A 21,952-nucleotide genomic window follows, 5' to 3' on the forward strand; every position below is an offset into this window, starting at 1 on the left:
TGTCAGCAGCTCTGCCGCTCCTCACCCCAGTCTCTCTCTGTCCCTTTTGTGTCCTTCCAGGGAGCCCCGGAAAATCATCCTGCACAAAGGCTCCACCGGCCTGGGCTTCAACATTGTTGGGGGGGAAGATGGCGAGGGGATCTTTGTGTCCTTCATCCTGGCTGGAGGCCCGGCTGACCTCAGCGGGGAGCTGCGGAGGGGAGACCGAATCCTTTCGGTGAGTCGGTGGGGCACCGTCTGCCCCTCCATCCTCCCACAGCCCGGGTGGGCACGGTTCTGGGGGATTCATCCCGGGTGCGGGTGCGCTGGCACGGCCCCGGGGTGCCTGCGGTGGGGGGGCTGGCCGGGGGCAGGTACCGGGGATGCCGGTGCTGGAAGTGCCGGTACCGGGCGTGGTGCTGGGGGTGCAGTGGCAGAGTGATGCGGCTCTGAGTGTGGGTACCGTGGGTACCGGTACAGGGACGGGGCAGCGGGGCCGAGGCGCAGGGCAGACCCCGTGGTTCGTGCCCCGTGGGTCTGGTTTAGCGGAGCCGCTGTGTCCCGGCAGGTGAACGGCGTGAACCTTCGCAACGCCACCCACGAGCAGGCGGCGGCGGCGCTGAAGCGGGCGGGGCAGACGGTGACCATCATCGCGCAGTACCGGCCCGAAGGTACCGCCACGGGAGATCGCGCTCGGGACCGGGAGTGGGACCGGGAGCGGGACATGCAAATGAGGAGTGTGGCTATGCAGATGAGGCAGTTGTGATATGCAGATGAGGGGGCGGGGCATGACTGGCGCGCGGTCGGGAGGCCGGGGCGGGGGGCTGCGGGCGAGGCTCCGCCGGGGGCGTGGCCCGGGGGCGGGGCGGGCTCCGATTGGCCGGCGCGGAGGGGGCGGGGCCGCACCGTCCCGCCGGCCGTGCCTGCGCGGCTTTGTGTGCGGGCCGGGGGGTGCGGGGCCGTGGCCGCCCCGCCTCAGGTGAGCGCCGGGCAGCCCCGCCGGGACCCACCGGCAGCGGGGCCGCGGGGGGATCCACGGGCCAGGCTCATCTTCGGGGGAGGGGGAAGAGCTCTGCTTGCCGGAGGGCGTCGCCGCGAGGCCCGGCTCCGTGGGGTCCCGCGGGCCTTGCGGGAGGGACCCCGTGGTCGGGAGAGCTCAGGGGTCCCGGAGGGCGGCCACGGTGCGGGCGGGGCTGGAACCGGGGCGTCGCTGCTGAGCTGGGGCTCGTCCCCCCCGCGAGCATCCCACCTGCGGCGCCGCCCCAGCCTTTCCTTGTCGCTGGGTTCCGATTCCCCGGCAGCAGCGGCCGGGGCGGGTGGTGCCGCCGGGGGCAGCGGGAAGGGAGCGGGCAGTGCCCGCACAGAGCCCGGCTGGGCGGCTGGAGCGTGGCCCGGGGGCTGGGAGGGCGAGCGCTGGGAGGGAGCCCCGGCGGCCCGCGGGGCCGGGGCTGATCCCGGGGCCGCGCCGTGCACGTGCGGGGATGCCGCCGTTCCCGTCCGCTGGAAAACGCCTCTCCCCTGGCCCCCACGGGCTTTCTCCACCAGCTTTCCCCACCAGCTGCTCCCGTCCCCTCAAGGAGGCCGATGTCCCCCCTAGGCGTGCCCTTCATCCCGTGCCTCCTGTGGCATCGCTGGGCAAGGTCCCGCTGTCCGCTGTTCCTCCATCCCATGGCAGAGGCCATTGGGGTGCGGAGTCATTGGTGCTGCTCAGGCTCTGCTGTGGGTGTGGGGTTTGTTTGTTTTGTCTTTTTTTTTCCCTTTCTTTCTTTCCAGGAAGAGCTTAATGTTCTCGTATTTCTGGCTCCCTTTGCCACTTGAGATTTGGCAAAGACACCAACCAAGAGTGATTCTTAAATGTCGAACTGGACAAAATGTTTTGAAACCCCCTTAGACCGAGGCGGAAATGTCAGTGTATTGTAGCTGGTGATTTTCCACATCCATGATGGTTCCTGGCACGTGTGAGCAGCAGCACCCAGCACAGGGGCTGCAGCCACCCTGGGAGGCAGCATTGTGGCTGTGGAGTACAGGCTGTTGTGACTGGAAGTTGCCCTGAGTGCTCCAGAGGCTTGAAGGGCTGGGAGTCATGGAGAAAGATCTCCCTGGTGGGTGTGAGCCCCCGGTGTGGGTGAGGCTGGACCCACTCAATGGGCTGTGTGCTCTCAAATCTTTGCCTTTTCTATGTTTGTCATGTGGGAAGAGCAGGAGAGCTGGGTTGTAGGATGCCCAAGGTGGAGATGCTGGTGGAAAGGGGATTTGAGAAGTTCTTCCCCGCTAGCAGAGGTGGAGGATGGCACCTGTCTCTGTACCTGAGCGTGGGCAGGGCTTGCCTTGGGGTGCTGGATGAGCACAGTGTGCTCTGTGCCTGACCTTGCTGGGGCTCCAGGGGGCAGAGAGGCTGCTTGTGCAGGTCTCGGGGGATGAGGGGCCCTGCCTGTTTTGTCCTGCCAGACACTAGGAGGGAAAAGAAGCAAAGACCAAACCAAGAAAGGCAGGACAGCAGCTTCTCTTTTTAACCTTTCTTCTGAGCACCAGCACCTTTGACCACTGCTGCCTGCTGTTGAGGAGGGGGAGTGATGGTTCCTCAGTTTTTGTGAGGTCTGTTCCCTCTGAGCACTTCTCCCCCTGACCTTTGCCTGCTGCTATCACCAGCAGTTGGATTTAGCAATTCCCCCTCCTCACACCCCATGCAACAAAGCTTTGAATTCCTCACTTGAAAGTATAAAAAGTCACATTATGGCCTTTCTCTGAGTCAGTCTGTTCAAAGGGGAGTTCCAGGGGTGTGCAATGAGTTGTAAAAGCTTCTGAGCATTCCCTGTGGCTGTGCTTCCTTCTGCTTTGCTGGGCCTGTGCAGAGGGAAGGTGTCTGGGGTCAGGGTGCTAAAATGCTGGGCTGAAGTTGTCAGTAGTTTTTTGCAAGTGGCTGGGCTGAAACCTGTGACTGAGCATTTCTGGGCTCTGCTGATGGCCTGGCCTGGCAGAAGTGTTTGGATCCAGGGCTTTATGTGTACTCAGGAGTTGCTTTCCCCTGTCTGCCAGTGTCTTTCCTTTGTGCTGTCTTCTGGTGCCCAGCTGCAGACCCAGGGCTTTGTTGGCTCTGCTGGGTGTGTTTGCAGGTGTGTCACACACGTGTGCTGCTTCTGGGATCCTGGGGCAGGCAGGTGATCCCTGCCTGTTGGTAGTGATCTGTAGCATGTGCACACGCAGGGATTCCACCGAGGATGGAGCTCACCCCAGGGGACAGAATCAGCCCAGCTCTAGGAACACCCACACCCTGGAAAGGGAAAAGCAGTGGGAGGGTGCAGGGGTGTTTTTATCGAGCTGCTGAGTGAGAAGAGCAAACATCCTGGCACACAGTGCCATGGCACTCAGGGCAGGAGGTGCCAGCTCACCTGTTACATACTTTGCAGTGTTGATAAGCATGTCCTGAACGTGTTGAGCACTGTGGGGATCAGCCCTGGCTCACCTCCCTGCTGCACCCTGGGAGGGTTTCAGCTGCACAGGAAGTGTTCCAGAGCTGAGGTGTCCCTAAGTTAGGGAGCAAAGGCAGGAGCACTCCTTGCTGGGGGTGATCTGCTGGTAATTGTCTCAGGCTGCTCCAATGTGCAGCTAAAGGGTGCCCGTGGCACCTGGCAGTGCCCTGAGGCAGTGGGTTTGCTTTGGCTGCTCCTCCACTCTGCCCTCCTCAACTGGAGCAAATGTGGGTTGGTGGCTCTTTGCCCTTCCTAGGGCAGGACTGTGTTTGCTCTCTGGGGTTAAAGGCAGAGCAGCCCCTGTGTCCTTCAGTTTGCTGCAGCCAGCCTGGTTTGTGTTTCTTGTCATGTTAGTGGGCTTTGCCCACCCCTCCCAGCAGTGTGACCACTCTAACTAGGAAAGGCCCTTTCCATGGAGTGCCCCAGCTGAAATGGGGACATTTGAGAACTTTGGGCTGCTTGCAGAGGGATTCATATGCCATTTCTGGCAGGGCAGTGGGACCCACAGGTTGCCCTTCCAACACCCCCACCTTGATGCTGGGGTGGAGAAATCTCCTTTTGCCCTGTGTTTCCTGTCCAGTCCCAGGCAGTGCATCCTCCACAGTTCTTGTGGAGAAGAGTGTTGCAGGAGGAGTGAGTCTGTGCAGCAGGAGCAGTGTTCCCCTCAGTGTGGGTGTGCAGGGAATCTGTGCCCCCAGCAGGGTTTGCCATGACCTGGGGAGTAGTGGGGGACAAGGGCTGTAGTGGTGCTTTCTGGGGGAAAAGCAGCCCTTCTGTACCAAAGAGGGTTTACAAAGAAGCTGTACCCACTTCTGACAGATGCTGCTCTGGGATTCAAGAGCTTATGGGTCTTGCAGGGAGAATGAGCTGTGTGGGTCAGGAGATGTGGAGTGGGATGGAGCTCCCTTCCCTCTGCTGAGAGCTCCATAAAACCCTGATGCTGCTTGGGTGGCAGAACTCAGTTTTCTTGTAAAATAAGCATTGTCCATGCCTTGCTGCATCTGTGTTTCCCTCTGCCAGCAGGAAGGCAGGTGAGGCAGTGGGTGCCCCTTGGCGTGGGGCAGCCAGGGGCTCTCATGGTCCCCACATTACCCGACCCTGCCTGGTGTTGCAGCAGCTCTGGGTGTTGTATGGCAGGAGAAGGGGCTTTGCATGGAGTTTCTGTGTGCCACTTGGCAGTTTTGTGTGTATTGCTTTTTTTTTTCCCAATCCTTAAGTAAGAATGTATCTTTGGTAAGTGGGTGTAGCAGGGGGATCCCCAGGCTGTAGGGCTGGAGTCAGGAAATGCCGAGCTGCAGCTGCACCATCCCATAACCCCAGCCCTGCTTTTGTCTGCACTGACAGTCCATGGGAGAGGGGCTGGCTCCCAGACAAAGCCCACAGAGCATTTCTGAGCAGTGTTGCTGCTCCCCCCATGTGAGGTGGCTCCACAAGCCCAGCACAGCTGTGGCTCTGCTCTGCAGTGAGTGCTTGCCTCAGCAGCTGCCATGCTCCCCTCCCCGGAATTAAAACCCAAGCCACATCTAAACCACTGGGTCGTGGACAAGACTTTCTAGGCAGGTCTTACAGCACAAATGAGCCTGGTCCTCTTTCACCTGTAACTGCCCAAGGGACAAAATGACGGATGTGAGGCAAGGTCTGGCAGTGTGGGCTGTGGCAGTGCCAGCAGTTTTCCTGGAGCCACAGCTGCACTTTCCCCATTCAGCACTGGGTAGGGAGGCCTGGAGCCTCCACCCCTGTGTGTCAGCCCGACCTTTACACCCGGCTGGAGGCTGAAGGTCGGGCTGCTGCAGCGCTGCTCCTGCCCAGCCGCCTGGCAGGAAGGTGCTGGTGTCTTCTGGAGGGTTCCCCAGCTCTTCCTGCACATCTCTGCTGCTGGGATGTAGAAGCAAAAGGTGAATTCTTCCTCCCTGCTCCTCTTCCAAGGGCAGGGACTTTGTGTTTTGCCTCCCTTTCCCCGTTCCTGCTGAGGAGAAGGTGTTTGCTGCCAGCAGAGCGGTAGCTGGGGGCTCTCCCAATGGCTGTGGTTGTGTCTCCCCGCTCCAGCTGGTGGGCAGTGGTCTCCTGGAGGGGCTTTTGCTCTCTCTCCATGTTTTGAACTGCTGTGTAGGTCAGCAGCTTGCCAAGTCCTGCCCAGCCATTCCCTCAAGGAGCAGTGGAGGTCACAGCAGCCACTGCCTGAGCTGCAGTGTGGGAAGCTGTGGTGGGGTTGGGAGCAGCTGGAACCCTGCCTGCTCCAGATGCCCTGCCTGGACTCCTGCAGACTCCTGTAACCTCTTCAGCTTTGTGTGCAGGGCCAGACAGGCTGGTGGGCAAGATGCCTCGTGGGGATGAGCCCTAGGCCAGCCGTGCCTGCACTGAGCAGCCCTGTCCCCGCAGAGTACAGCCGCTTCGAGTCCAAGATCCACGACCTGCGGGAGCAGATGATGAACAGCAGCATGAGCTCGGGCTCGGGCTCGCTCCGCACCAGCGAGAAGAGATCGCTCTACGTCCGGTAAGGCCCCGCCCGCTCCCGCAGCGACCGGCACAGCCCCGCGGGTGGAGAGGGCTCCTGAGGCTGTCACAGCTCAGCCTGGGCTGTGCAGAGCCACGGGCACATCCCCACGGGTGGTGGGGGCTGCTGGGGTGGTCACAGCTCAGCCTGGGCTGTGCAGAGCCTCCGGCAGGGACAGGTACATCCCCCAGCATGGGCTGCAGGGGTGTCATAGCTCAGCCTGGGCTGTGCAGAGCCACGGGCACATCCCCCAGCATGGCTGCAAGGGGGTATCACAGCTCAGCCTGGGCTCTGCAGTGCCTCAGAGCTCAGTGTGTCAGGGACCAGGGGATGAGTGCCACGGATGCATCACAAAGCCTGGAGGGAGCACCAGGTTTGTGCACTGGCTTGTCAAGGCTGGGTGCTCGGATGCCTCTCCCAAGGACTGCTCCAGGTTGGAAAGCAGTGGTCTCTGCAGAGCCTGGGTGGCTGCTGGCCAGCCCAACATGCTGAGGAAAACAGGGAAATGGTGGGCATCCAGCCCTGCTTCTGCCCCAGGCAGCTCGTGGCAGCTTTCAGGGCACTCTCCTCAAACCAGCTAACAGGCTTCTCCTTGTCTCGTCCTGCCATCCCTGTGGCAGGATCTGGCTGGATGGGAGATGAGCTCTTAGGAGGATTATTGCTCTGAGCCCTCAGAGCACTTTTGGTCTGGAGCCAGGTGCAGGACAGGCAGGCAGGGGTTAAACAGCTATGCAGCTCAAACTGCTGCAAGTCCTGTGTGGACAGGACAATCCCTGCTTGCCTCCTGCCACCTCCTGCCTGCCACAGTGCCAGTGGGATGAGTGCTAATGAGTAATTTTAACTTGGTAATTAAAATAATCCTGTAAATCCTAACCCTGCACAGCCTGTTGCAGGTGAAGCTGGCAGGAGCAAGGGATGCTCCTTCTCCTTCCCTGTGAGAAGGATGGCAAGGACCAAGGCTGCATGAGCCTCAGCTGCATCTCCCACTGCATGGCTGCTCCATGCAGAGGGACCTCAGGGAGGGTGGATATGTTGCAAGCCTGTTATGGCAGGAGGGGAGAGCTGCAGCTCTGGGTTCCTGCAGTTCACACCTTCCCACAAGTCTCTGCAGGCATCTTGCTTGATTTAGCATCCCAGGGCTTCCTGGGGGTGTGCGACAAGCTGGGTGCAGTGTTGAATAAACATCATCTTGTTAATCCTGCCCTCACTCCCCTGCTGTCCTGTGGGCACCCTCATGTGGAGGAGGGTTTAGGCTGGGTCCAGCTTGAGTTGAGCCTGTTTTCGGCCTGGAAAGGTGCTCATGTGTCAAAGTATTCCTGTGAACCAGAGAGCTCCCTGTTGCCTCCACACTACTTGTACCATTTCTTAATTCTTGGTGCATCCCCCCCATGGGGCTTTGGAGGCCTCCACAGCACTGAGCCCCTCACACATACCCAGGAGGAGCTGGGCTGTGCCTTGCTGAGAGGGTGATCCCAGGGGAGAGCTTTTCCCCAGTGTGGCCCATCACAGCACTCCACTCAACACACACCCTGCAGACGTGCTTGGAAGAGCTACCGGGTGCCCAGGCTGCCCCAGCCCTTCTGGGCGGGGTAGTTTCAAGCACAGTTCACCCGAAACCAGCTGAGCTGCTGTGCTGTGGACAGGACATCAATTACAGGACTTGCTACCCAGCTGCTTGAGTCAGCCCTGTGTGGCTGCATTGCAGCCTGTGTGCTGTGGAAGGGCTGGAGCTGGGCACCCCAGTGCCTGCTGGAGCTGATTTGGGGGTGCTGGAGTTTGGTGCAGCACAGGCAGGGGCAAGGCAGGTTCACATCCTGCCCGTCACCTCCCTGCCCTGCCGCAGGGCAAAGTCTGCCAGCGCCGGGCCGTGCTGGGTGGGGATGGAGGTCAGGCAGGCATTGTGCCTGGGCACCAGGAGGACGCCATGGGAGTCCTTGGCACTGCTCCCCTGCCCTCCAGCCAAGCCATCTGCTCTCCTGGCTGTGAGTGCTGGGAGCTGGCCTGGGGACACAGTGGAGCTGCCGTCTGCCCCTGTGCCCCCGAGGGGCACCGAGCCACGGGGGTGCTGCATGCCAGCACAGCCAGGGGCCAGTCTGCTGGACCACCGTGCCCTGGGGTGCCAGGGCCTCCTGTGCTGGTCTGCAGGTGCCCTGCCCCTGCACAGACCTTGCTCTGCCTGTCCTGGGGTGCTGGTGGCTGCTGCTGGAGGAGCATGGGCCCTGTGCTGCTCTGCAGGGCGAGCTGCATGGAGTGGGCAGGGAGGAGTGTGGGCCCTGCAGGGCAGGATGCACAGAGAGGGCAGGGAGGAGAGTGAGCCCTGTGCACTCTGCAGGGCAGGGAGGAACATGGGCCCTGTTCAGGGCAGGCTGCACAGAGTGGGCAGGGAGGAGCACGGGCCCTGTTCAGGGCAGGCTGCACAGACAGGGCAGGGAGGAGCACGGGCCCTGTTCAGGGCAGGCTGCACAGAGTGGGCAGGGCTCCTCACAGCCTGCCTGCCTTTGGGAACCGGCCTGACCAGTTCCCCAGGGCCTTGGCCAGCAGCGCTGACCTCACAGCAGCCTGCCAGCCACATGCAGCCTTATCTCCTGGCCTGGAGCTGCCTGCAAGGCTTGATTACCTCCAGCCAAAGCACCCTTTGGTGCTCTGCTGCCAGCTCCAGCCTGCTGCCCTGCAGAGGGAACAGGCACAGGGGCTGCCCCAGCCCTGAGCAGGCTGGGCAAGGAGAAACATTCAGCCACCAGATGTGTTCTGGATGCACAGGGCACATCGGGTCTTGTCCCAAAGAGCCCTCTCCATGGGGCAGCCCTTCTTCTTCCCATTCAAGACCCATCCCCAAGTGCCCTGAAAGGTTTCATAGCCCAGCACTCCCCTGGCAGAAATGCCCTCCAAGCTCTGCTGCTCCCCAGGGACATGCCACATGATCCCACAGTGGAAGGGAGCAATGAGCAGAACAGAGGATCTCTCTCCTGCTTGCAGAAGGTTTATTAGGGCCAGGATTAAACCAGCAGCAACCCAGTGTTTGCAGTGCCTGGGCTCATGCTGGGCTGGGGCCCAGTGGGGCCAGTGTCCCAGGAGCAAATACAGGGGTTTTGCTGCCAGTACTTTTAGTGACTCGTTCCTTTCTTTGTCTTTTTGCAAGTTGATGCATCAAAGCAGACACAGTTTGTGTGATCTGACATGAGTAGAACAAGTTGCAGGTGAAGCCTCTGAGAGCAGCTTATGGGTACAGGCTGCAGTGCTGTGTGTGATGTACATGTGCAGGAAAAGCATTAGTGCTCTTCTAGTAAAAAACCAAACTCTTTTTTTCTATAACTGGTTTAATTATGAAGATAATTTTAAACTCAATAAACTGTTCTCAGGGGAGGTGTTTAGGGCTATGAAAAGGATCACTTGTGGAAGCAGATATATATACTCTGAGATGCATTCCTCATTCACAGGCTCTGTACATAAATAGAGGCTGTGCTCAATGCTGTGGTGGTCTGGTGGTCTCTGCCTGTGCAACCACCCACCAGCAGTGGGGTCTGATGTTCCCTATCCCATTCCCTGGCCCCACAGCCACAGAGGGACTCTTAGCCCTTCTTCAGGCTGCTGCTGTGGGCCTGGCCTGCTCACCAACCACAGGCACTTTGAGTGTGGCTCATGTGCATCCTGCAGCTGAGGTCAGCAGGGAGTTCTCTCTGGTTCCTGCCTTGCACTCCTCAGGGCTTGTGCTGAGGGGTGTTCAGGTGGCTGCCAGCACTGCTCACCTTGGCAGGGCTGGGTTAAACTCTGTCAGGTGTGACGGTGGCAGTGCCCCAGGAGGGTGGCACTGCTGCTGCCCTCGCTGCCTGGCCATGCTCAGAGAAGGCCTTGTGCTCTCTGCCCCTCCTCAGAGCCCTGTTTGACTATGACCGGACCAGGGACAGCTGCTTGCCCAGCCAGGGGCTCAGCTTCTCCTACGGGGACATCCTGCACGTCATCAACGCCTCGGATGACGAGTGGTGGCAGGCCAGGCTGGTCACAGCCCACGGCGAGAGCGAGCAGATCGGGGTCATCCCCAGCAAGAAGAGGTGAGTGTCCCTCAGCAGAGCTGTCACACTTGGTGAGCCCAGGATTTCCCTGAGGTCTGCAAGCCCTGCAGCCCCCAGGGCCCTGCTCAGGCTGGGGTCTCCCTGTGGTCCCAGTGCACCTGCCCCTGTGCAGCCTGCAGGGCAGCTGGGTTGCAAGCTGGGGCTGTGTGCAGGTCTCCCTAGACAGCTTCTCCAAAGCTGGGGAGACTCCAGGTGAGGAGGGGAGTGGTCAGCCCCCTCTGTGGTCCCTGTGGGCATGGGGAGTTGGTGTTAGCCAGTCTGGGTCTCTGTGAGAGCAGAGGCACAGCAGCAAGGGCTGCTCCTTGTGTCCTCTGTCAGTCTGCCCAGCTCTGTAGCCAGGTCCCACTGTCAGGTGGGAAGTCACAGAGAGCAGAGGAGCTGGCTGCTGCTGCTGCCTTCAGGTCTGCAAAGCCAGCCTTGAGTCTGTCCCTATCCCTGTTGAGAAGGCTGGCTTGGCTCCTCCTGCTGCTGCCCAGACCTTGGCAGGCAGCTCCACACCTGCCCCTCCCTTGGAAGGAGCTTCCATTTGCCAATGGAGCCACCACCCAAGGGTGCCTTTGGCTGGAGCCACGTGGGCAGCGTGGAGGGCACATGGATGGGACTAGCAGCTTTTTCTCTCCTGATCAGGGTGGAAAAGAAGGAGAGAGCACGGTTGAAAACAGTGAAGTTTCACGCCAGGACTGGCATGATTGAGTCCAACAGGGTAAGTGCTGATCTGGGGCTCAGTGGGGCACCTGGAACTGGTAACTAGTGAGGGCAGGATGAGTCCCAGCAGCAAAAGCTCCTCATGGGGCAGCTCAAACCAATCCTAAGGCAAAGAGCTGTGTGACTGGACCTTCCCCAGGCCCACATCTGCTTGGCACAAACCCTCTGTGAATATGCAGTGATTGAGCAGAGGAGCCCAGGATGGTGTGAAAGCACTGGGAAGGACCCATGATTGGAGTGATGGGGTGGCAGAGCTCATGGCTTGGAGCTGCCTGCAGGCAGCTGCCCTCACACCTCACAAGCAGTGCCGAACAGGCCAACAAGAGAGGAAGAACAGCCTGGCTACCCCTGCAGAGCTACTGACTGCCCCATCAGCTTCTCAGCATCCCTACCACACGTTTTTCTCCATGCTTAATTTTTTTTCCTGCATTACAGTTCTCACGTAATCTCCATGATTTCATTTGAGGGTGACTGCCCTGCCACAGCTCCTCATTGTCTCTCCATTTTAATTTCCCCCACATGTGTTAAACACCATTGTTTTTTCTGTCCTCCTCCCATCTCTGTGTTCTTCAGTCGATCAAAACGAAACGTAAAAAGAGTTTCCGCCTCTCTCGAAAGTTCCCATTTTACAAGAGCAAAGAGAACCTGGCCCAGGAGAGCAGCGGACAGGAACGTAAGTAGCAGCTGGCCAGAGAGGGGCAAGCCTGCACCCCTCAGCTTCCCTGCCCTGAGGGAAGAGATTCAGCACATTTCCATAGCCAGGGGTCCTGGCACCTGCCTGTATTCAGGTCTGTGCTCCACAGTTGTGCCAGCAGCTAGGGAGAAACTGGAACTTGAAATGGAAGCAACAGCTGCAGTCTGGCACTCTCTTCCTTTCTCTCATGTTCAATGTCTTCATCTTTTCATCCAACTTTGCACCCACCCAGCTCCCTGCTCTGCCTCCCCCTGCTCTCCCCCCTTTGCTGCAGGCTCTGCTCCATCCTCTGCCTGCTTCCCTCCCAGTGAGGGGCTGGCTGCCTCCTGCAGAGCTTCTCCTGTCCCTGCCAGGGCTCAGGGCTGGGGAGGTCCCAGCCTCATCTTCCCTAGAAGTGACTCACAGCTTCACATTCCCACTGGAGAGCCCTTCCAGTGTGGACACAGGGAAGCCATCACCCTGCTGGCCACCCACAGCTGAGGCTCATCTTTGGTAGTTGGCTGCAGATGTTGGAGGTCCACAGCTCTCACCACCCTGGGGCTCCCAGTAAAGGCAGTGTGTTTATCTTATTGCCCCAAATCCTGATGTGGGCAGCACTGGAGCTGCTCCCCAAACCCAGCCCCTCCTCTGAGTGCTGAGCTGCATCTGCTCCTTGGACAAGCATCCAGCTGGCAGTGCCCACACCTCTGGGAAGGGGCAGTGGACGAGGCAGAGCTGTGTCTGTGCCCCAGTGCCAGCAGAGCAAGCACATCCCCTCCCCTCTGGGGCTGTCCTGGCTGTCATACAGAGCCAGGAGTTGCTGCTGGGCTGCTCCAAGAGCTCCCTGCATCCCTGTGCTGCCCATGGCAGGCTGGTGCCAGCTTCCAGTGATTTTAGCAGACAGCCCAAGCCTCTGGCTGTGCTGAAGGTTGTCTGTGTGTCTGCCTGTCTCTGGTAGTGCCTGCACATGGCTGGGCTCCAGTGAGATCAGTGCTGAGCCTGGGGCTGGCTTTTGGCTGCCCTGCAGTGAGATGACACAGCGTGGGGATGGGGCAGGCCCCTCTCTACCTGCCTGTGTCCCAGGCACACAGCCAGCTCCCTCCCTGTGCTCTGCCCTGTCCATCCCAGCTTGCCTGGGGGGCTCTGCCTCACATTTCCACAGCCTGTGCAAGCACTGGGGTGTGGGGCAGCTGACACACACAGCTGGGGGGAAATGTGTCCTCCTGCCACGTGTCACAGGACTGTGTGCTGTGCTGGGGAGGCACAGAGACACAGTGCCCTGCCAGTACACCCCATGAGGAGAAACACTTCAGCCCCTGTGCCAGCAGCTCAGGGCTGCAACTGCTTGCTGCCAGCGATGCTGCTGTGGCTGCCCTGCCCTCCCCAGGCCCAGGGTGGTTCCTGGGGGCTCTTTGGCAGAGAGGGTGAGCTTGGGAGGCGGGGGGGGCCCAGCCAGACAAGGCAAGATGTTGGCAGCGGGCTGAAGATATTTAACCTCACTTGCAGTTGCAGCTCTGGGCCGTTCTGCACTCCTGTCACTAATGCTGGTCTGGCTCTGTCTCCCCCATCCCTCTGACTCCCCTTTTTCCTGCGCTGTCTTCTCTCCCCCTCTCCCCCTTCTTGCTGTCTGTGAAATCAGGACTTCCCTGGGTTAAGTGACGATTATTATGGAGCAAAGAACCTGAGTAAGTTGAATTCCGATGCACATTGTTCCCTCTGTGGCTGGCGGTGCCTGGGGCGTGGCTGGGGCAGCTGTGCTTCCCTGGCTGCAGGGCAGGAGGAGCCCGGGGGCTGCGGGGCTTGAGGTGCCTCTGCTGCACGTGGGATGGGGTGGGGGTGCTTGTGTGGGGGTGTTGGCCATGCCCTGAGTGCCTGCTGCACCTCCTCATCCTCTTCCTCCTGCTCCTGTCTGGGTCGATTGGTGCTTCAGCACTCGGAGCCACTTCCAGTGTGGGTGGGAAGTGGCCATGGTGGGCCTGCTCTGAATGGGGTGGTTGGGTGACAACGTTTTGAGGTGTTCCCACCTTTCTCTGGGTTACCACATGTGCAGAACTGCAGAATAATGAGAGGAGCCCCGTGGGGTGTGAGTTCCCTGCCAAGCTGCACACCCCCAGCCAGTGCAGGGCCTGACTGGGGCAGGCAGCGGCCAGCAAGCCTCTGTGGGGTGGTCGCAGCACTAGGATCAGCCTGAGCAAGCAAAGCCCCAAGCTCTGTCCCATTCTGTCACTGTCTTGTCTCTGTGTGTCCCAGCCCCGTCCCCAGAGGCAGTGGATTCCCTGTCCCCATCCCTGTGCCAGCACAGCCGTGCCCTCCCTGCCCGCTGTGTGCATGCTGCACTGCTCCCCTGCCAGCATCCCCTGTGCACTCCACCTTCCCTCGGCCTGGGAAGCCCTCACATGTGCCAGGCAGGCCCTCCTGGCCTCTCTGTCCTCTCCTGGCAGCATCCCCTGCATGTCCCAGCCCAGGGTGAACGATGCCGCCCTTGCCCACGTGGCACAGACTCGTCCCAGTGGGTGCTGGGCTGCAGGTTTTTGGGGAGCCATTGCTGTCCTGCCCTTGGTCACTAGTGCTGGGTGACAGCTGGGTGCCCCTGTGCCTCCTGCCCAGGCTCCTTCTGAAGGGATCTCTCTGGTTGCTTTGCAGAGGGCGTGACATCAAACACCAGTGACAGCGAGAGCAGTTCCAGTAAGTGTGTGTGCACCTGCTCTCCCGCCCGTGTCCGTGTGTCTGTGTGTCCCTGTGTGAGTGTGCATGTCTGGGCACGTCCATCCTGTCTGTCCCAGTGCTGGTTCTGTTTGGAGGCTGGTCCTTCCTGCTGGTGACACTGAGATGCTGCGGCCAGCTCCCTCCTCGGGGCCAGGGAGAGCAGGGGCTGGCAGTAGCAATGAGCCTGCCTGCTTCACTGCTCTCTCCTGGCTGCTCCAGGGCAGGGTGGTGGTTCCCAGTCCGTGGTGATCCCCCATGCTCAGTGCCTGCTACAGGCAGCAATGGCCAGAGGCCAGACCTGTAGCATAGATGGCTCCTGGAGCCCAAGCCTGTACAAGAGTATGGGAGCCAGCTGCAACAGATGCTCCCTTTGTCCCCAGAAAGTCCTCTAAATACCTGCAGGGAGGACACAACATCCCAATGGGCTGGAGCCTGCAGTGGTGGGGGAGGGAAAGAGGAGGCTTGACCCAGAGCTGGGACATGAATAATTAAAGTGGCTCAAGGGCACATAGCTGCATGCCCGTCATGCTTCACATCCGTGGGTGGAGTGAAGGGGACAGCCTTTAGTGTCCCCAGAGCTGTGGGAGGCTGAAGGGGCAGAAGCCAGCTCCTCACAGCTGCAGAGGGGCTGGAGAGCAGCTGCAAGTGCTCACCTCCATCCCCCTGGCTCTGTTGCAGAAGGACAAGAGGACACCATCCTGTCGTACGAGCCAGTGACGCGGCAAGAAAGTAAGTCCTGAGCTGAACTGCCCTGTGCCCACTCCAGTGGGGCCACCTGTGTCCCCAGCACAGCCAGGGGGTCCTGTGTGCCTTCCCCTCCTGCCACAGCAGCGGGGCACTGGGTGGATGCAAGAGGAGTCCCATGTGTTACATGCAGCAGGGGAGCCAGGTGTGCATGGCCTCCACTGCCCAGTTTTAATCAGAAAAGATTTGCATTGTGGTCTGCAAGACCAAGGGAGAGATCCAGAGCTAAAACTGAGCTCAGCTTTAGTCCTTAGCTGAGGACAAGATTATCCCTTCCTGCCTCAGACCAGGTCTGTGCTGCAGAGCAGAGCACCCCCTCCCTGGCCACAGCCTGCAGCCTTTAAGCCTGCTTGATGCTCAAACCCTGCAGACCCTTTTGCAGGCTGAGTAGTCCCAGCCTTGGTGGTCTGTCCTTGCCAGGAGCTGGATCTGACCCTTAGGCTCCATCACTCCCCCAGCTCCCTGGCATCCTCGCCCAGCTGTCCTGTTGCCTGGCTCCTGCCCAAGCAAGGGAGCAGTTTTGCTGATCACAACCCTGCAGACCTGCAGAACCTTCCCTGGGGCCACGCAGATGGTTTGGGTCAGATGGGAAGGACATGTTGACCATGACCAGGAGGAGATAAAGTCACACAGAGGAGGCACCTTTGGGTGCCCATGAGAGCCAGGGCACCCAGTGCCAGCAGGGAGAGGGCAGGTCCATGCCAAGAGTGGCAGTGGGGTCAGCTCTGCAGCACAGGTGGGGCTCAGGCTGTGGCTCTCATTTGCAGTTCACTATGCCAGGCCAGTGATCATCCTGGGCCCAACCAAGGACAGAATTAACGACGACCTCATCTCTGAATTCCCTCACAAGTTTGGTTCCTGCGTGCCCCGTAAGTCCCAGCTCGGGGCCCTTGCTGGAGGGAGGGACAGGGGTGGCTCTGCTCCTTGCAGGGCCCTGCCCATGGCGTGGGGAGGGGGCTGGGAGCAGGGGTGGGTTTGTCCCTGCTGGTTTGTGGTGTCACTCTGGCTTCACTCTTGGTTCCCACTCTCTCCAGACACCACCAGGCCTCGGCGTGAGAACGAGGTGGACGGCCAGGATTACCACTTTGTGGTGTCCCGGGAGCAGATGGAGAAAGACATCCAGGACAACAAGTTCATAGAGGCTGGGCAGTTCAATGACAATCTCTATGGCACCAGCATCCAGTCCGTGCGGGCGGTGGCAGAGCGGGTGAGTGCCAGGTGCCATTCCTGGCACTGGGATGCATTCAGCAGCTCCTCTCCTTCCCCCCTGGTGTTAATCAAGGGCTGTAACCACATTAAGCAAGCACAGCACAATCCTCTCCTCCCTCCAGAGTCCTGCCAAGCCATGTGGCTGCTTTTCTCAGTTGTGTCACTCTGCCTCGGCGTGGTACCTCTGTCATCCAAACTCCACCCAAAAGCCTGGCACTGCTGGCCCAGCCTTGTGCTCAGGAGCTCACAGGATGGAGATACCTGGGTGCCCTCAAAGCAGCAACATTCCTCTGGAGGAGTCCTGGAGCTACCCAGGGCTTGTAAATAGTTTCACATGTCCAGACAAAGGCTCAGTCCCTTTGCCTTGTTGCTGTCCTGCCCTGAGCAAGCAGGAAAGTGAGGCCATTGGGAGCTGCCTTGTGTCTCAGGAGTGGGGTTCGTTTCTGCAGCTCCTCCCTTTTCAAGCACATCTGTATGAGCAAGCTGTTTCCCACACAGAGTAGAGTGTGTGGGTAGGTCTGATCCTGCTTGTCTCCTTTCCAGGGGAAGCACTGCATCCTGGATGTGTCTGGCAATGCTATCAAGAGGTTGCGACAAGCACAACTTTATCCCATTGCCATTTTCATCAAACCTAAATCCATTGAAGCCCTCATGTAAGTGCAGCACCGTGTTCTGTGCCTCTCCAGCTGCCTGTCCTGCTGCTCCTGGCCCTGGGTAGAGCAGGCTGGAAAGAATGGGAGAGCTGAGCTTGCAACTCTTCTAAGCAGCAGCAGCAGAGGGTATTATCTGTGAGGAGAGTCAGGAGCTTGAGAGTGACCCTGAGATCAGAAGAAATTCTGCTGGCACCAAGGGGCCTGGGAAAACCCTACTCAAGTCAGAAGGGGTCAAATTGCTTATTTCTGTTTTATGGAGATGCGAAACCCTGGGCAAGCAGCAGTCTCACAAGTTTAAGGGATTGTCTGAGTTTGAATTCCCTGCCATGCTGTGGTGCAGGGGCTGGGGTAGGTGGCAGTGGGAGGAACTGGTGGAAGTTGAGATGAAGGGCCAAGGCAGCCTGGGGTCTGTGGGGATGGGAGCTGCCTTTGGGAGCTGGGTCCTGCCCAGCTTCCATTCCTGTGAGCAGAGGATTCCCAGGCACCCTGGCTCCGTGGGCTATTTTTGCTTCTGTTCATTGCTAAGAAAAAGAGCTGAAAAGTTTCTTATTCTTTGTGTGTGTCAGGGAGATGAACCGGAGACAGACATATGAACAGGCCAACAAGGTCTTTGACAAAGCCATGAAACTTGAGCAAGAGTTTGGAGAATATTTTACAGGTGAGTGTCCTGAGCAGGGTTGTATCTGATTTACTTCATTTTTCCATCCAGCAGCTGTGACCTCTCTACCAGCACTGTCCTACTTCAGGGTCATGGGAAAACATCCAGCTTCATCAAAGCAAGAAAGAAATGGCACTTTGCCAGGAGGGCTCTGCAAGGGGACTGCTCCAAGATCAGTGGATAGGAGTAAACCAGTCATAGAGGAGGAGACAAGTTGTCAGGCAGGATTTTCTGAGTTTGTGAAAGCTTATCACCAACCTCAACAATAATAAAAATCGAAAAATCCCCAAGCAGGGGAAGCACAGGGTTTCAGAGTGCTACAAGTGTACAGGAAGTAAACTCCCTGCATGGGAGAAAAGTGGAGCATTTTCTAAAAGAGAAAAGAGAAGTTTTTAAAGAGGAAAGATTAAAAATTAGTGACCTAAATGGTGGAGACAGTCCTGAGTTATTACAAAACATCTACCAAAAAAGACTGGAAGTTTGGCTTGCTTCCTAAGTAGTCTTTGCTCAAGAGCCAGTCAGGGGTTGCTGACACTTTGTGCCTGCTGAGATGAACTGCTCATGACACAGGCATCCTTGTGCATTAAGGAACTAATGTTTGTAACATGATTAATTCTGGAAAACCACAGGCAGGTGAAGAGGCAGAGGAACTGGTCTTCCATCCTTTTTCCAGTGCAATAGCTGTTTCTTCTGAAGTTGAGGAATGATAATGTTGCCAAACTGTGCATTACCTGCCTAACAGCTACTGGGAAAACCCCCAAGCAGGATGTTTCCCAAAAATTGATTTCAGCTGGGCAAATACTGGGGTACAAACACAGGGAGCTTTCCCCAGACCTGTCCTGGGCTCCAGAGCTGCTGGCTGTTTTTCCAGGAAAACATGCCACAGCTTTGCAGGCCCTCAACATGGCACTATGCACTTGGAGGGCGAGTTTGATGCTGACCTGTGAAAAAGGAATGTTGTTGGCTGAAATGTGTTGAAAGAACTGGGTAATGGGCAGAGAGATGGTCACTGCCTCAGGTTCTGTGCCAGCAACTTAGAATGAGGGAGCAGAGATGCTGGAGGATGGTCCTGGCTGGCTTACAGAGGCAGGCTGGATTACCAGAAAGCTTTGGCCCCTCTTGAACATCTTGCTGTGATGTAGCAGCACAGGGGAGCGCAGGATGGGGCAGGGGCTGCTGCTGGGAGCCTTTCCCAGCCTGAGAGCTCTGTGTTCCCCCCCTGCAGCACAGGAGGAGCCCTCAGCAGGCAGCCAGAGGGAAAACCAGAGGGAAGGGATGAAGCTGGCACCTCGGGGGTGGTTCCTGATGCACCCCATGAGCTGCCCCAGCCCTGCCTTCCCTGCTCTGGTCAGTGCAGCCCCGGTGCCTGACACAGCGTGCAAAGCTGATTAGCAGCCTGGTGTGGAGAGCCCAGCCAGCCCTGCACACAGCCAGGAGCTCTGCCAGCTGGGATCAGCACTGCCTAATCCCCACCGAGGTGCTGCTTTAACCCTCTGTGTCACTGGGCCCAGGGCAGCTCCCCTGACACCGCCTGGCTCAGTCCCTGCAGGCTGTGCCCTCTGGGGCTGCAGGAGGGCTCTCCAGAACTCAGGGCAGTGCTGCCTGGGGCTCAGGGTCTTGCTTGTTCTCTGCTCTTCCAGCCATCGTACAAGGAGACTCTCTTGAAGAAATTTACAGCAAAATCAAACAGATCATTGAGGACCAGTCCGGGCACTACATCTGGGTCCCGTCCCCAGAGAAACTCTGAAGATGTCTCCCTCCTGCTTCCCTGTGAGCAGAAGATCTCTGAAGTCCCACCCATCCGAGCCCTCTGCCCTGAGGGGGAGGGATATGAAAACTATTCCTGCTCCCTTTTTTAGATCGTCGCAAAATTGAGTTTTCTAGTCCTGTTTCTTTTGTTGGGATGAACTCATATCATTCATCACGTGACTGTTCCCACCATTCCTGCATGGACCTTCCCACTGCTCCAGTAGAGACAGACAAGAACCCATTCAAGGTCGTTTTTTTATTATTATTATTATTATTATTATATTATTATTATTATTATTATTAACTAAACAAAGAATCAAGATGGGAGGAGGCAGCTAAGGACTAATGTAAGAAGACAAGTGAAACAATGGGCTCTGAACACATGAGCTGGTATCAGAGCTCCAGGGGCATTTTTCCAAGTGTGACCGTCTAGCAGCTCTGAACAGTGCGACAGATGGGGCAGCAGAAAGCATTTTATTTATCTGTATATGTAATTTATATATAATATAGAGGAGAGATATTATATATATATTATATATATATATGTATGTGGACTAGGAAATCTGAGGGACCTCTCTGGAAAGGTGTTGTATTATTGCAAGGTTCTCTCAGTTCCTCTGTCCCGAGCACTCGGCGTAGGGAGTCTGCTTGGGCAGGGAGAGCTCAAAACGGTACCAGGTGCTTTGGAAACTTCTCCCGTCCAGGCCAGTTCCCTGCAGCCCCCCTGGGTCTGAGACAGGCCAGAGACTGGTACTGGTCCTACTGGTACTGCCTGTGCAGGAGGGACCAGAGCAAGGAGCAGCAGCTGCCCTGCGAGAGGCTGGGAGACAGAGACTGAGCAGGAGGCTGCGGAGCAAGAGAATGGATGATGCTACATATTAAATTGCACATTGTTTTACACATCACCTTATGTGTTTGCATGAGAGGTTTCCTTTTGGTTCTATTTTTTTAAGCTGATTTTAAACCAAAACCATATTGTGTTGTTGTGTTGGCTTTTTTAATTATTATTATAATTATTATTATTATTATTATTATGCCATTTTTTCTCTTGTCAATGATGAACTGAATGGGTATAAAATCCAGTTTTTTAACTTATTTTTTAAGCTGGCTCAATTGTAAATAGAATCTAGATCTGTGGTGTTTAGTTAAGAAATACTTTACTGGCCACATGGAACAAATGTACTCACTGTCCTGTGTTGCTGTGAAAAACCTGGGATGTTGGACTGGCCCTGTACCTGTGGGTGCAGGTGGAATGACCCATTCTGGCTTGTGGCAGCACACTGGCATTCCCTTCTGCATTAGCCACTGGCAGGAAAAGCCCCCAGCTGTGCCTTGGATGGACACTCCCATTTTCCAGATCAGTGACAGAATTCAACCCTTCTCTGTTCCCGGCCCTGCTGTGTGCAGGGGCCAGGGCTGGCTCTCCTGGGAGGGACCCTCCCTCCAGCAGAGGTGGCTGCATGGCCACCTTGCCTGGCTCTGGCCTGACATTCTGTGTGAATCTGTGGCTGGAGCTGGGTTCTGCTGCCGCCCCCAGGCCACCCCAAAGCCCTGGAGAGGTGCCCAGCTGGCAGCTGAGGGCAGGGGCTGCAGAGCTGCCCCATGCCCTGGGCACTGGCATTTTTCAGGAGAGGCACGGAGACACTTGGCCCTAAGCTGAGACATGTCTGTCTTTGAGGACACTTTGGCTTCTGTGCTTGAGTGGGGCTCCAGACCCTTGTGTGGAGCTGGGGACACTCTTGTGGCCTTTGAGGAGTGTGTGCTGGGCACTCAGAGTCCAGTCCCAGTGCTCCCACCTTACCAAGAGCTGGTGGATGCTGTTCCTCACACAGTGCCACCCCACAGCACAGGAGGTCGCTGTCCAAGCACGCCCAGGTAAGTCTCCTCCTGCCTCTGTTTGGCAGGGACGAGCTGTGCTCCCTGTCCCCGGGGTGATGGCTCTGTGTGTGTCAGTCAGTGACGCTGTCCCTGTGCCGCCTGGGGAGGAGCCTCCTTTGCCCACCCTGCATCCCAAGGAGCCCTGCAGGGACCGAGCAGCTTCTGGGGCCAGCACAGGGCTCTGCAGGAGCCCCAGCTGTGAGCACAGTGGAGGCAGGAGGATTCTGCTGCCGCTGGGACCGACCCTAAAGGAGCACACAGAACTTTGGCAATGGGTTCCTGCCGGGCACACAGCCCCTGCCCCGCTGGTCCTGCTCCAGCTGCTATAAATGTCGGTCCCTGAAGAAGTGGAGTAAGTGAAACAAAAGTCCTTAAGGTGCTAGTCACACATTCCTATCTTTTTTTTGTCTTTTTTTTTTCTTTTTTCTGTTTTTTCCTAATAGCCTGTCTCCCTCTCTCGAGTCACGTGGAGAAAAGATGATGTACTCCATGGCATAGCTGACAGTACTGAATCAATCATGACAACAGTAGTTGGTTAACAGTGTTTCTTCCAAGGAGACATATATTTTTAATAAACAGAGAGTTGCAAAGAACTCTTGTCTTTGAGACCTTCTTGTAGAGTCCTTCATTGTGTACCAGATCTGGTTTTTTTTTTGGTGCTGGTGTTAGCAACTCTTGATATGGTTTCTCTATGGCAAACTGACATAGACACTGTTGACACTGGTTTAGGGGGAGGAAAATAGCCTTTGTAGTATAAAAGGTGAGAACTGAGAACTTGCCTAGTGGAAAAAGGAAACCTTAAAAAAAAAAGAATATAGAAAGGAAGTGGGTTTATTTAGAGCTGCAACTCAGCCACTGAAAAGTGCTTTTGGTTGGGTTGTTTTAACCCAGGTTAAGTCTGGCCTGATGACACAACACCATAATCTATTCTGGATCATGGCTTGAATTCTGGGGGGGTTGCTTT

The 21,952-nt window shown here is 57.3% G+C and overlaps 1 protein-coding gene across 10 annotated transcripts in view; it reads left to right on the plus strand.

Annotated features, from left to right (window-relative positions):
- Window positions 1–21,581, plus strand: part of DLG3 (discs large MAGUK scaffold protein 3) — a 78,402-nt gene extending 56,821 nt beyond the window's left edge. For 4 of the 10 annotated variants that reach the window (XM_071442569.1, XM_071442571.1, XM_071442570.1 and 1 more), the window contains 13 exons: window positions 61–217; window positions 548–650; window positions 5,829–5,943; window positions 9,816–9,992; window positions 10,641–10,716; window positions 11,292–11,391; window positions 14,035–14,076; window positions 14,776–14,826; window positions 15,609–15,710; window positions 15,876–16,048; window positions 16,594–16,703; window positions 17,270–17,361; window positions 19,002–21,581. In XM_071442569.1, coding sequence (XP_071298670.1) covers window positions 61–217; window positions 548–650; window positions 5,829–5,943; window positions 9,816–9,992; window positions 10,641–10,716; window positions 11,292–11,391; window positions 14,035–14,076; window positions 14,776–14,826; window positions 15,609–15,710; window positions 15,876–16,048; window positions 16,594–16,703; window positions 17,270–17,361; window positions 19,002–19,108 — 1,405 coding nt within the window. In that variant the 3' untranslated portion in view covers window positions 19,109–21,581. Of the gene's footprint in view, window positions 1–60; window positions 218–547; window positions 651–937; window positions 959–5,828; window positions 5,944–9,815; window positions 9,993–10,640; window positions 10,717–11,291; window positions 11,392–13,030; window positions 13,077–14,034; window positions 14,077–14,775; window positions 14,827–15,608; window positions 15,711–15,875; window positions 16,049–16,593; window positions 16,704–17,269; window positions 17,362–19,001 lie in introns of those variants that run through there. The other 6 variants (XM_071442568.1, XM_071442574.1, XM_071442575.1 and 3 more) reach the window with 3 other exon arrangements.
- The last annotated feature ends 371 nt before the right edge of the window (window positions 21,582–21,952 follow it).

The sequence above is a fragment of the Agelaius tricolor genome, unplaced genomic scaffold, assembly GCF_023055355.1.
Source record: "Agelaius tricolor isolate 1412-34295 unplaced genomic scaffold, bAgeTri1.0.p SCAF_17, whole genome shotgun sequence".
NCBI classification, from domain to species: domain Eukaryota; kingdom Metazoa; phylum Chordata; class Aves; order Passeriformes; family Icteridae; genus Agelaius; species Agelaius tricolor.